We start from the raw sequence: 13,274 nt of genomic DNA on the forward strand, positions 1-13,274 counted from the left end.
GTAAATTACTAAATACCAACATATTCATGTCAGATGTGCAAACATTTCAATCTGTGAGAGAGATTGAGAATGCAACTTGAATTGAGTAAAAAGAACGTTAGTTCCACTAATGGACAAAGCTCCTCCAAGCCTCTCCAGAAATGTCTTACATGGCTTACGGCTGAATATACTGGCTCTCCTTTCCCCTTTGCTTGCTTCACCGTGACAGCCACGCCGGGGCAGATCAGCTGCCATTCCCTCGGTCTGTGCCGGGGTTTTGTGTGAGCCACTAACATGTGGTTCCAATAGAAGAATGCACAGACCCATCAGAAACACTTTCCACACCCACAGCTTCAAATTCCAGCCAGGCCCTGGGAGACGGCAGCCCTTTCTGCAGTTACATAGTCCCCCTGATTAAATCCCAGATTAAGTGGAGGAGATAAGGAGACCTGTCAGGAGGGATAAGGGATTGAGAAGATGGCCATCTTTAGGAAAGCTGAAGAAACAGCAGATGGTGGATCAGTGCTCAATTTTAATATTTATTTTTAGATAGGGAGCAGGTTAATCAAATCTATGTGTCCGTAAACAAAAGAGGAAACTCAGTTGCTTTGTGAATTTGATATGTTACTTCTTCAACACTGTCAGGACAGTTGCAATAGAATAGTTCACAATATTACAAAAATAATGATGGTTTATTCCACTTAAAAACACAGATTTATCTCACAAAAGGCGGTCACAACCAGTGGTAGAAGGAATATTCAGATCCCTTACTTAGTAAAAGTACTAATACCACACTGTGAAATTACTCCACTACAAGTAAAAGTCCTGCATTCAAAACGTACTTGAGTAAAAGTACAAAAGTATCAGCATCAAAATGTACTTACAGTATCAAAAGTAAAAGTACTGCAAATGCAAAATGGCCTCCCTCTGATTGTTTTATAAATACAAAATATATTATTGTATTATTATTTTTATCATTTATTCATTCAAGCGGTGCTTTAATTTTGTAAAGATATAAATCATTGTTAACTTCTTAATATACTTGTATGTGGTTTAATTTACAAACATGTCTAATCACTTTAAACTGATCATATTTTTATGTTAAATCTTGGCCTGAAAAGTAACTAAATCTGGCACCTAAATGTAGTCGAGTAAAAAGTACAATATTGGCCTCTAAAATGTAGTGAAGTAGAAGTATGAAGTTACATAAAATGGAAATACTCAAGTAAAGTACCTCAAAATTGTACTTCAGTACAGTACTTGAGTAAATGGACTTAGTTACATTCCACCACTGGTCACAACCTATAAGTTGTCATTAAAGTTGCAGTGGTGTGGCATGAGCTTTGATCTGTATCGACTCTATATATCAGACTGCAGAGTCTTTATTTGATTTGTCAGAAATGAAATGAAAAATGTTGAGTTTACAGCGCCCAGTGCTGGGGGCAGTTATTAACCATGCATCACTGTGCGTGTGTTTAAGGGTCACTGGGTGAAGACTGTCACTAGAGTCTGGAAATTACTATACCCTTAGCCTCATTAATGGACTAAAAATATGATTTAATGGTCATTAAAATGTGTACTGCTGCCCGCTGGACACTGTTCAGAGCTTTGATCTCAACAAGATTTATCTTGGCCTTGAAGTGCAGCTATTGTGACACAACAAATCCTCCTATTTGAAGTAGTCTAACAGCATTAACATGTCCCACTAAGCTGAACAATGTGGTAACGCAGTGCGGCCAACTCGGTAACATAGTCAAACAGTGGAGTGAGGAAAGCTCAACACAGTCTGTAATGAAGTATTTGGCTTCCAGATATTTATCAGTAGAGCTTTATTTAACAGTTCAAAAGGTATCCTACACCTTTTCATAATTCAAGCATTTTTCAAGTACTTCGAAGTGCATTTTAAAGCTTTTCCAGCACCTGACAGCTGTGCTAAATTACATATTTATATACACTCCTTCATCACATTAACTTAGATGTAAATTGTGCAACAAACAACCACAATTGTGTTTTGTGGCAGCATTCTACAGAGGGGTGACAAATCAAAGGAAAACACAACAAAGTTGCATGTTTCGCCTTTTTGTAAGTAAACTTGGGATCCCACATAACCCAGATTTCAAACGATTTAATTAAAATCATGCTACTTTTCCAACCTTGAAAATACCACAGCATAATTCAAGTGTTTTCAAGAATATCCAGCACCCGTAAAAACCCAGAGTTCATCATTTACAAGAAAGGGAAAACAAAACAAAGTTTACACACCGAGTTGACTATTTGCATTTAATTGTAAAGCGTGCACAAAATATTTTTACACCAGGCGTGCAAAATGTGGTTAATTTACTTTATTTTAGCATGATTCATGAAAAGCAAAATGGGGGTAAACAAGTAAAAGGCAAATAAAAGGAGTCTATTTTAAGTGTGCTTTCAACTAATAGGCTACCTCCAAAAATACCTCTTGTGTTCAAAGTAACTAAGTCATTCAGAAGTAACCTGTTCAAATATGACATTTTTCATCCATATAAAAGTCCTACAATTAAGACTGGGGCTTAACTAATTTATATTTATGACAAAAGGCATTACAACTTGTTGATCAGCAGCTTGTTTTGTCCACATACCCACAGAGAAAAGCCATGAACCTCTCCAAGGTCATTTTTTAAGGATTAGTGAAAGGCTTATGTGCTACTGTACCTTTGGAGCTACTGTTCAAATACTGCCACCTTGTGGTATTAGCTCGAAACGTAAAGAGTTTCTCTACCCCTGCCTGTGTACAGTATTCCATGATCATCATGTTTTCCCCCTGATGCAAAACTCTAGATACATTTTTACTGACACAAAATTTGGTCATTTCATTTATTTAGTGGTTGCACTATAGATACATAATAGTAATAGCAAAGTAAATTTGAAAACAGGATATCTCTAAATACATGCTACCTTGTTGTGCTCAAGGAAATTATACTAGAGTAATAATTTATTTATAATAATGTTTATGATATTTGGTTGTGTTTTTAATGTTTAGTTTTGGTTGATAAAAGGTCACAGAATGCGTCTGGAGTTTTGTTTTGAATTACTTTGTAAATTGTATATTTTAAATTGTTAATAAGTAAGCATAATACGTGTTCCAGTTCCTTCACTTGGTTACAATAAGTGAGAAACGCATTAATACATATTTAGATTTAAAACTCTCACTGGATGATTGACATGTGCTTTAAAGTTTTCCACCCACTTTTTCAACCAATCAGGACGAAGGGGCGGGCCTTCCCAGTAATCTTTACAAAATGGCGACTGTTGTTGTTTTGCCGCAGGGTCAGTGAATAAATCCGTTTTTCGTTTCAACCATTTTCTGCACTAATTTGCAGAAACGACAATAAAAAAAGCCCAGGCGCCCAAGGGTCGGCTCCGTGTGGACTGAAATGAAAGGTAAAGAGCGGTCGCCGATTAAAAAACGCTCCCGGGCCTTGGACGATATACGAGACAGGGGAGGATGCCACCCGACCAGCAAGAAAATGGGGGCTCTGTCCGTTTCCAGTGGGAGTAATAATGGAAATAGCTCGACCAAAAGCGACGGCGGCTCGAGAAGGAGTCTACTCGGCGACAAAAGAGACAGAGATTTCGAGGGGCACAGTCGGACTGGAAATAACCATAGTTGCCAGTCAGCTGCCGCCAGCTCGGTCGGTAAGAACCACAGCCTGAGCCTGACGCTGGATTTAGCCTCGCCGAGGACCACTTCACGGGGGGAGCAGCGGGTGCAGCCGCCCAGCACCGAGAGTGAGTACAAAACCCTCAAAATAAGCGACCTCGGTACCCAGCTGAGTGACGAGGACATAGAGGATGGACTTTTTCACGAATTTAAGAAATTTGGAGACGTGAGCGTTAAGATAAGCCGCAGCAACGACGAACGGATCGCGTTCGTAAATTTCAGGAAGCCGGAGGACGCGAGAGCTGCTAAGCACGCCCGGGGCCGGCTGGTGCTGTACGACAGACCGCTAAAGATCGAGGCGGTGTACATAAACAGGAGGAGAAGCCGCTCCCCTGTGGAGAGAGACTTGTATGGAGCAGCTCAAAGCCATAGACATTTGCAGAGACCCCTCTCGCCCACCGGGCTTGGATACAGAGACTACCGGCTGCAGCAGCTGGCCCTAGGCCGGCTGCCCCCTCCCCCGCCGCCCCCTCTGCCCAGAGAGCTGGAGCGGGACAGGGAGTTTGCCCTGTTTGAAGCCAGGGCACGCCCAGCTTTCATCGCAGAGCGAGCAGCTTTTCGTGAGGAGGATTTTATATCTCCAGAAGATGACCAAAGAGCCAATAGGACGTTGTTTTTAGGTAATCTGGACATAACCGTTACAGAGGCGGACCTGAGGAGAGCCTTTGACAGGTTTGGGGTCATAACAGAAGTGGACATTAAAAGACCCACACGGGGACAAACCAGCACATATGGATTTCTGAAATTTGAGAATCTTGACATGGCTCACCGGGCTAAGCTTAGTATGTCTGGTAAAATAGTAGGCCACAACCCCATAAAGATAGGATATGGGAAAGCAACTCCCACCACACGACTCTGGGTGGGTGGACTTGGACCCTGGGTTCCTTTGGCTGCACTGGCAAGAGAGTTTGATCGCTTTGGCACCATAAGGACCATTGACTACAGGAAGGGTGACACATGGGCCTACATTCAGTATGAAAGTTTGGACGCTGCACAAGCGGCATGCACTCACATGAGGGGCTTCCCGCTGGGAGGCCCAGAGAGAAGACTCAGAGTGGACTTTGCTGACATTGAGCATCGTTACCAGCAGCAGTTCCTGCAGCCTCTCCCAATACCACCGTTTGACATGGTTGCTGAGTCATTTGTCCACCGTGCAACACCTGAACCTCTGAGGGTCAGGGAACGGACTCCACCGCCACTTCACTTTAGGGAGAGAGAACTCTTTCCTGGAACTGAGTGGCCCAACCCAGCTATTCGTGATCGGGTACGGGCCTCACCCTTTGAGCCTCTAGAGCACTTGGAACGTGAGAGGCGGGCACGGGAGCCCTGGTCTTTGGAACGAGAGCTGCAGGGGCGAGAACCTGCACGCAAACGGCGTGTAATGGAGGATGGACGCCATATAGACCACTCCCCTGACAGCACTGAGAGGACAGTAAGGCGTAGACGTGCTTCTCCAGATGGCAGTCCTGGAGGTAGCAGCAGAGACGGAGGTCGCTTCAGTGACTCAGAGCGTCCTTTGCGGGGCGAGAGACCCTCCCCTGCACGAGAACGTCACAGCAGCCTGGAAAGAGGTGGTGCTGAAAGGAGACTCAAAAGCCAGAGTCTCTCTGAAAAGGGACCACCAGGTAGTGGCGTTTCAGCAGTTGGAGAGCGTAAGCGCAAAGCAGGGGATGGTGGCAAAGGGCCAGCCAAGAGAGAACGATCTGAAAGCAGCTCCAAGGGAGGCCAGTCGTCCAAACCAGACGGCACCAAACTCAGCTTGGCCTGGCATGGCATGCTGCTGCTCAAGAACAGCAACTTCCCGGCCAACATGCACCTGCTGGAGGGCGATCACAACGTAGCCAGCGACCTGCTTGTCGAGGGCACAACAGGGAGGCAGGTAAATGAGCTAAAGATCACCCAGCGTCTCCGTCTGGACCAGCCCAAGCTTGACGAGGTGTCCCGGCGCATCAAGGTGGCGGGTCCCGGTGGCTACGCCATCCTTCTGGCAGTTCCTGGGACCACGGAGGATTCATCTTCATCTGACCCTGCAGCCTCAACTCAGCGGCCGCTTCGCAACCTGGTGTCCTACCTCAACCAAAAACAAGCAGCTGGAGTCATCAGCCTGCCCGTGGGAGGGAGCAGAGATAAAGACAACACGGGGGTTCTTCATGCTTTCCCTCCCTGTGATTTCTCCCAGCAGTTCCTGGATTCGTCTGCCAAAGCTCTGGCTAAAAGTGAAGAGGACTATCTGGTCATGATTGTGGTTCGTGGAGCATCATAAAAAAAAATCAGAACACACTAAAGTTCAAGTGGTGTAAAAAAAAAATCTGCTGTTTGTCAGTAACTATTGCATGCTTTGTGTTCTGCATTATGGGGTACACTAGTATGGTTCTTGAGTGTTTGTATGTTACCATGTAATCCACTAAAAGGACAAACAGTGCCCTCCTACAAAACTAAAAGGATGTGTGTTTTTGAAATTATTTTTAAAGGGTGTATGAATTGCTCTCACAGTCATAAACCTGCAGAAGTTCAGTCAGAATACAGCAAAACCGTTAAATACAGAGAGCAATTGTTAAATTCAAATGTCATTCAGGAGAGATAAGTCATAGAAAACAAAGTGTTGGTTCATCTTGCTGTTTAAAATTTAAACTATAATCCAACTCTATAACTAGGAAAAAAACAGAATTTAGAAATGCAGTGAGTAGACACAATAACACCTCCACTACAATACAACACAGACAATGGCATCACAGACTACTATAGTGTTGGGGCCAAACCTCCCTGACACGCCAATAACAAAAGCTGAAAAATTAAAAGCTTAACAGAGGTCATGTTTGTGTCTGGGCTATTATACTGATTGGCCTTTACAGGTGTTATTGTGTCTTCCTCATGTACAGTCATTTCAGAAAAGATCCGTTTTCAAAGCTTTGAATTACAGTGCAATAATATTTCTACTATAATCACTTTTTGATGGATGGAGACAAAGATGAGCATGACATTTTTGAATTGAAGGTTTTCCGTAAAGGTGCAGGGAATGATATGGTACTGCAGTTACAAAGCTAATCAGGAGAGAGAATCCTGGGAACATTTTGAAGGTCAAAACATGTCGCGCAGCTCTTATACAGCGCACCAAACTCCATTCACCAAATGTTTTGGTCTATTTTAACCATCATCATCGTCATCATCATTAAGGGCAGCAACTAACTTTTTTAGATTTTTATTTCTATTAATCTGCAGGTTATTTGGTCTAAAAAAAATCTCCATATTTTGAGAAGCTGAAAACAGCATTTTCTGGCACTTGTTCGTGAAAAATTACTGTAATACTAAATCAATAATCAAAATAGTAGGTTTTTATTTTCCCTTCAATTGTTGCAGCTCAAATCATCTTCAGGTAATTATCCTGATGATAACCAGATAGCTCAAATAATTTGGTGAATGAAGCGTGCAATGTGTTGTAATTTCAATGGACTCGCACTTGCCTGCCTGTGTGTGCTCTCAGAGTTAGAAAACATTTTGAAGGTCACCAGTTAAAACGTCTCTAAATACAGTTCACACATTTCAGTCGCATGTGTTGTGAATTATGTTTAAATAATTACAAGTTATGTTCAGGTTCATGGTTTAGATTTGAGAGTTTCTTTATTAACGTGTTCCTTATTATTGGAACACTAAATTGCAAGATAGACAATGAACTCAGTGTGTGTCCACTGGTAAAGCTAAATTGTTACGTCAAATCTATGTGGAATGCTGAATACTAACAGATGTGAGATTTTGCCCAGGGAACAGCCCATAACACAATAGCATAGCAAAGCAAATACTAACATGTTTTTCATATTTTTTACTTCATATTTTATTTTGTGCATCCCTACCTTTAGAAATGGTTGTGTAATGTGATCTATGAAAAACTACAGTAGTAATGGATAAAAAAAGATTAGAGAGTTTTGTGTTGTTTCATTTATTGCTCTGAAACCAGTAGGTCCTCCATTAATAATAATTATAATAACCAGTATCAGTAAAATGTTGGTACAAAGTAACAAAAACCTGCTATTTGTTCAGTAAGTAGGTCTGTGTACTTTTAAAGTTTTAGAAATACTTTAACAGGTCTTGTTTGAATTTAAATTTTAGAGGTATAAATTGGACAATTTTTTACTCATGCCTGCCAACATGTTCCCAAGGCCTACTTACCGTATTTTGTTTTGCCATTGTATGTTTGTCATGCAATAGTAACCTACCCCCATATATAGTTTGCTGAGTTTGGTTTAATATGTATTGAAAACATTAATATGTCAGAAGAATTGTTATGTGTGACGTCACACCCACTTCAACGTTGGACTCTTGAGGAGACAAGTGCAGAGCTGCACACCTCTGCAGAGAAGGTGTTTGTGAGTCCTCACTAATGAGGCAACTTTTAAGTTGTGTATCCCATCTGCACCTGTGATGATGACTTCTGTTTTAAATGGAAAATTGAGCAATGTACACTTTGATGTCATGGGAAAGGAAAATCCGTAGAGCCCATGCGAAGCTGTTCACATACCTGCAAGTGCGTTTGAGCACTGAATGTGACCGATTATCAATAAATTGTTCATTTGAAGGGAAACATGTTTCTTCGATGGAAGTGAATTGAAGAAACACGATGCCATGCCTTATTGTGTTTCGAAGGAGTTGTCACTTGAAATTTTGTTTCTGCACACGAAAAGGGAGACGGTTTGCAGTTTGTTTAGCACCAGTGAGGAGAGACCCCCCCCCTCCCCCGAGTCGTGTGAGGATCGCTGTTTGCTTACAGGCCTGAGCCTGAGCTCCTATCATAAATTACTCCCCTCACGATCCCCCTGTTATACCCTCAACGTTTCCTGTCGACATGTGAACACCTGATCAGGACCGAGGAGCCTCCGCTGCCTCTTGCTTTCAGCCAGTTTGCAGTGTGAAACGGTGGCAGATGCAGACAGCGGTGCAGCTCGGGAGTCGGGCAGGAGCAAACAGCAGCACGCGGCAGTATCCTGTTGTTTTCCTTGCTCGTTACTCTAAAGGGTTTCATGTGCATTGTTCCTGGTTCTGAATAGGAGCTGAGGAAATCCCATCACCAGCCGTCACACACTCCACTCGGGAGATTGTGGGTGACACCGCTCTGAAATTTCCGTAGCATCTCCAGTTCAAGCTGTCTCACTGCAGAGGCCAAGCTGAACCACTGGGCTGATTTGCCTTTATTTTACTTTGCCCAGTTATGATTTGATTTGACTTAATGTTTGGCTCAGGGCAGAGGATTGGCCCAAACCTCAGCTAGGAATATTGTTTGCACCCGTCTTTGTGTTCTCCTCTGATTGAACCCTCTCCGAGGAGGCGAGTGAAGAAGTGTGTTGCTGTGCTGAAGCTGTTCTCCATCGTCACCTGACGTCTGCTGCTGCATGGAAGTGAAACACCAACAGGCTAAATTGTTTACTCTTTTTTTTTTGCTGGAAGGAATCCACACCGCGGACCCCACCCCTCCCCCAAATTCTTCTAGGGGACCTGTTTATTTTGCCAGTGCCCTTTGATTAAGTTTAAGGCCACTTTACACAGGAAAGAAAGTTTTCCATTTCCTCCTACCATCCATTTTAGTCATAGTAATGAGAAAACAAATGCAGTGTTCTGTGCTGAGAAGGACCCCTTACTTCACTAGAGAAACATTGCCATCTTGAGGACCTCGGAGTTCCTGCTGTCCTCTCACAGTCTACCTGACAAATCACACTCATGCACACCAGACACCCGGGACAGAGCTGGTATCACTCTGCTGTGTAGGAACAACATGAGGGTGAGTAAGGACAGAAAGTGCTGCCTGCCAGGTCTGTGTCGATGGCTTAGGCAGCAGTGGTAAGTATAAAGTGTCAACACCACATGTTTTACAACAAAAAATGCAAAATGGCACACTAGTTTTAAGCCAAAGTCATTGCTGAGGTTATTACCTCTTCTGTCAGTTCGTATAGATCCAGTAGTGTAAGATAACCAGGGAATGTAAGGACATTTACTCATAGGGTTTGGAAAATGCTTAATTTTAACCATTATGTTTTCAATTTTAGGAATATGCTTGAATTTGAAAAAAATCCTTAAAAATGCTTTATTATCAACACCAATCACTCATGTAAACCAAAAATACATTCATAGCACAATTAGCAATAAATAATCATAATCACATAGTGAAATCTAATACAAGCAGACGGTAAAATAAAAGAACATAAATAGATTGCTGTGGGTACAGTAGTGTTCAAAATAATAGCAGTCCAATGTGACTAACCAGATTAATCCAGGTTTTTAGTATATTTTTATTGCTACATGGCAAACAAGGTACCAGTAGGTGCAGTAGATTCTCAGAAAACCAACAAGACCCAGCATTCGTAATATGCACGCTCTTAAGGCTGTGCAATTGGGCAATTAGTTGAAAGGGGTGTGTTAAAAAAAAATAGCAGTGTCTGCCATTGACTTTACAAACACAAAACTATTTTGTACAAACTTTTTTTCCCTATGATTTAGCAATCCTGTGAATCACTAAACTAATATTATAGTTGTTTGACCACAGTTTTTTATAACTGCTTCACATCTGAGTGGCATGGAGTCAACCAACTTGTGGCACCTTTCAGCTGTTAATCCACTCCAAGAGTCTTCCACAATTCATTTATATTTCTTGGTTTTGCTTCAGAAACAGCATTTTTGATGTCACCCCACAAGTTCTCAACTGGATTAAGGTCCGGGGATTGGGCTGGCCACTCCATAACATCAATGTTGTTGGTTTGGAACCAAGATTTTACAAAATATAAATCAACGGATAAGTAATTAGGTATTATTATAGATTAAACTACACGTCAGTGTATAGAGTTATTTAAATGCATAAATGTTATGCATTAAGTGATAAAAACAATAATGCATTAATTATTATAATCCAATAATATATTCTGAAATGGGCCATTCTGCATGAAGAGTCCTTTTACTTTTCGAACTTTAAGTATACTTTGATTCTAATGCATTTGCTCTTTCACTTAAGTAACATTTTTAATGCAGGTCTTTTGCTTTCTACACTGTGGTATTGCACTTTGTCCACCACTGAAGAGGACAGGCCCATCTAGTGCACGACTTCCATTACAAGCTTAAGAATCGACAAAAAAAAAAGATAAACTAAATATTGAACATTTTAGTATCCATATGTAACCTTTTGATAATATACTCATGCAGATGTGTCTGTTAGTTTCAAATGTAAATAATGAGGTTGGACTTTACTGGTAATCTACATCTAGATGCAAATTCAGCTTTTGGTTATGTGGAGATGTTAAACCAAGTGAGATAAGTCTACTATCATTCACCTAAAGATTCATCAAACTTCTCAAAAAGAGAATTAGTAAGAAAATACAGGAAAGGTTGATTAAATCTAATACAGTGATTCAATTAATTATCATAATATAAATGCAAAAGGCTTCAGGCCACTGATTCCTCTTGACACTCAAATTAATTTATTTTAAACGATCCTGATCATAGATAATATGATAATATAATAATAATAATAATAATATAGAAGATTTTATCAGCTATAGGCCACAAATGATAACCTCCACGTAATGAAATTAAGAAATTTAATGTGAGATTTAAAGGAGGTGGCCCAGTCCTGGTCGCTATTAATCAATCATATGCCCTTAGGTAACGATCAAAATGTAGCTTGTGAGAATAAAATCAATCTGTGGCCGATGATCGACTGTTTAATCTGGCAGCCGCTGCTTCGCCTCTTAACTCCGTTTATTGAGGCTGTGAGCAGCGATGTGCTGTATGTTAGACTGCCACAGTGACAAATGATGCAGATAGTTCACCAAAACCTGACAGACATGCAATATATATGACTGATGTTCAGTCACCAACATAAATAATAATATAAGTATTGCCACTGTCGTTTTTTTTAGCTTTTATTTTAAACTAAAAACATCTGTGTTTGTTTGGGTTTTTCAAGAATTTTAAGTGCACAAACATTCACTTTATAATATTTTTAATTAATTACTGTGAGGGAAATGTTCTGAAGTGTTGAGAGAAATAAGCTTTTATTGCTTGATGCACAGTGTTAAGAAAACAGTGTTCTTAAAACAAAGAATTCTAAAATGTCACACATTTGAAAGGCTACTTTGTGAACTCATTTGACCTGCAGTACATCAATAGAAATTAATAGTTGAAGTTAGACAGAGTCCTGTCAAAGTGTCACCAGATTTTCACATTAAGTGTTCCTACCTTAAATAATTTGTGAAGGTACCAACTTGTAGTATGATATCTGGTACCAACAGTGTTAGTAAGATATCTTAACATTTTGTAAATTTAAATTTAAATCACCTAACCAAATCTTATGTTGTAATATTTGCTTATGTAATACTGTTACAAAGTTCATCTGATTAACTGACAAATAATCTTAAAAAGCCACAAATGTGTTGACTAATGATTATTTCCATCATTGATTAATCAGCCTGTTACTTAATTAATCATTTGTATATAAACTGACAGCAAATAGTGAAACATGCCCTGTGTGACTGTGCAACCCAAGTTCAAGTATTATGGGTGTTTTTCTGAAAGAAAAAAACATCACATTTTCTCATTTAAGAAGCATAAACCCAAGCATAGCTTTTTGCAGAAATGGTTGCCATTATGTTTTGTCACAATTAATTGGTTAACCAACTAATAATTTAATCTCTAGTGTCCACTTCAATTTCACATGTGATTTATGTTTCTCGCGCTGATTGCAGTGCAGGTCATTGTAGTTAAAGCACTCATTATTTTTGAAGACACAACTTGCACTAGCTTTTTCAAACATGTAATTTCAAATATTCTAACACTGTAAACTGGTGATGAGATTGAAACATGTTTTTTATGTTTTCTGTACAGAGTTCCAGTGGACAGCAGTTTGTTTCAACACGCCATGAGGTGTCATCAACTGTAAGTAAGCTGGTTACTTTGATTAACAGTTCATTAACAATCTGAAAATATGTTAAATGTGGAACCTGTTTGGTTTGGGGTGAAAATGAATGTTGTAATATAGATGAATCCTTTTGCTGATTTATGTAAGTGTGTTAAAAATGTGTAAATAAAACATGGAAAAGATGTTGAATCTTGTGAGTGTTTTCCTTACGGAGAGATAGAAGTTGGCGTGGTATGACATGTATCGGTGCAGTTTTTTGCTCTGAGTTGTCTGAATCACACAGCAATACACTTGAGTCACATGTCAGTTTATTACAGCTGACTGCGCACTGTTACACAGCTTAAAAATGAACGCTAAGGACTTGGAACAGGATATCTATGATTGGTTAAGCATACTTTCTAAACTATCGGTTCACAAATCCCGGAGCAGAGGAGTGACAAAACAGTGCTTCACCCAAAAATGCATTGGCTGCAACAAAAACATGAGATCAAACCAAATCCAACACAACTTAGTGGAGTTTAAAACATTACCAAAGGGGCAGAAAAGTTATTTCAAGATATTGCTCAAACATACGTTCCTTAAAATATCCAGATTACTAACGAGTACAATAATCCCAACCCAAAATCTACTTTTAAAGCATCAAATACATTTCATAAAAGATTTAATATGGTACAAAATATTCAGTGGCCCTCAATCACAAAAGCA

General features: G+C 40.3%; 1 protein-coding gene across 1 annotated transcript; it reads left to right on the forward strand.

The window, feature by feature from the left end:
• The first annotated feature begins 3,170 nt into the window (after positions 1–3,170).
• On the forward strand, positions 3,171–12,150 carry rbm15 (RNA binding motif protein 15). Its single transcript, XM_059332757.1, has one exon. The coding sequence runs from the start codon at positions 3,390–3,392 to the stop codon at positions 5,937–5,939; it is 2,550 nt and encodes an 849-aa protein (XP_059188740.1). The 5' UTR covers positions 3,171–3,389; the 3' UTR covers positions 5,940–12,150.
• The last annotated feature ends 1,124 nt before the right edge of the window (positions 12,151–13,274 follow it).

This window comes from Centropristis striata, chromosome 5 (genome assembly GCF_030273125.1).
Source record: "Centropristis striata isolate RG_2023a ecotype Rhode Island chromosome 5, C.striata_1.0, whole genome shotgun sequence".
Classification (NCBI taxonomy): Eukaryota; Metazoa; Chordata; class Actinopteri; order Perciformes; family Serranidae; genus Centropristis; species Centropristis striata.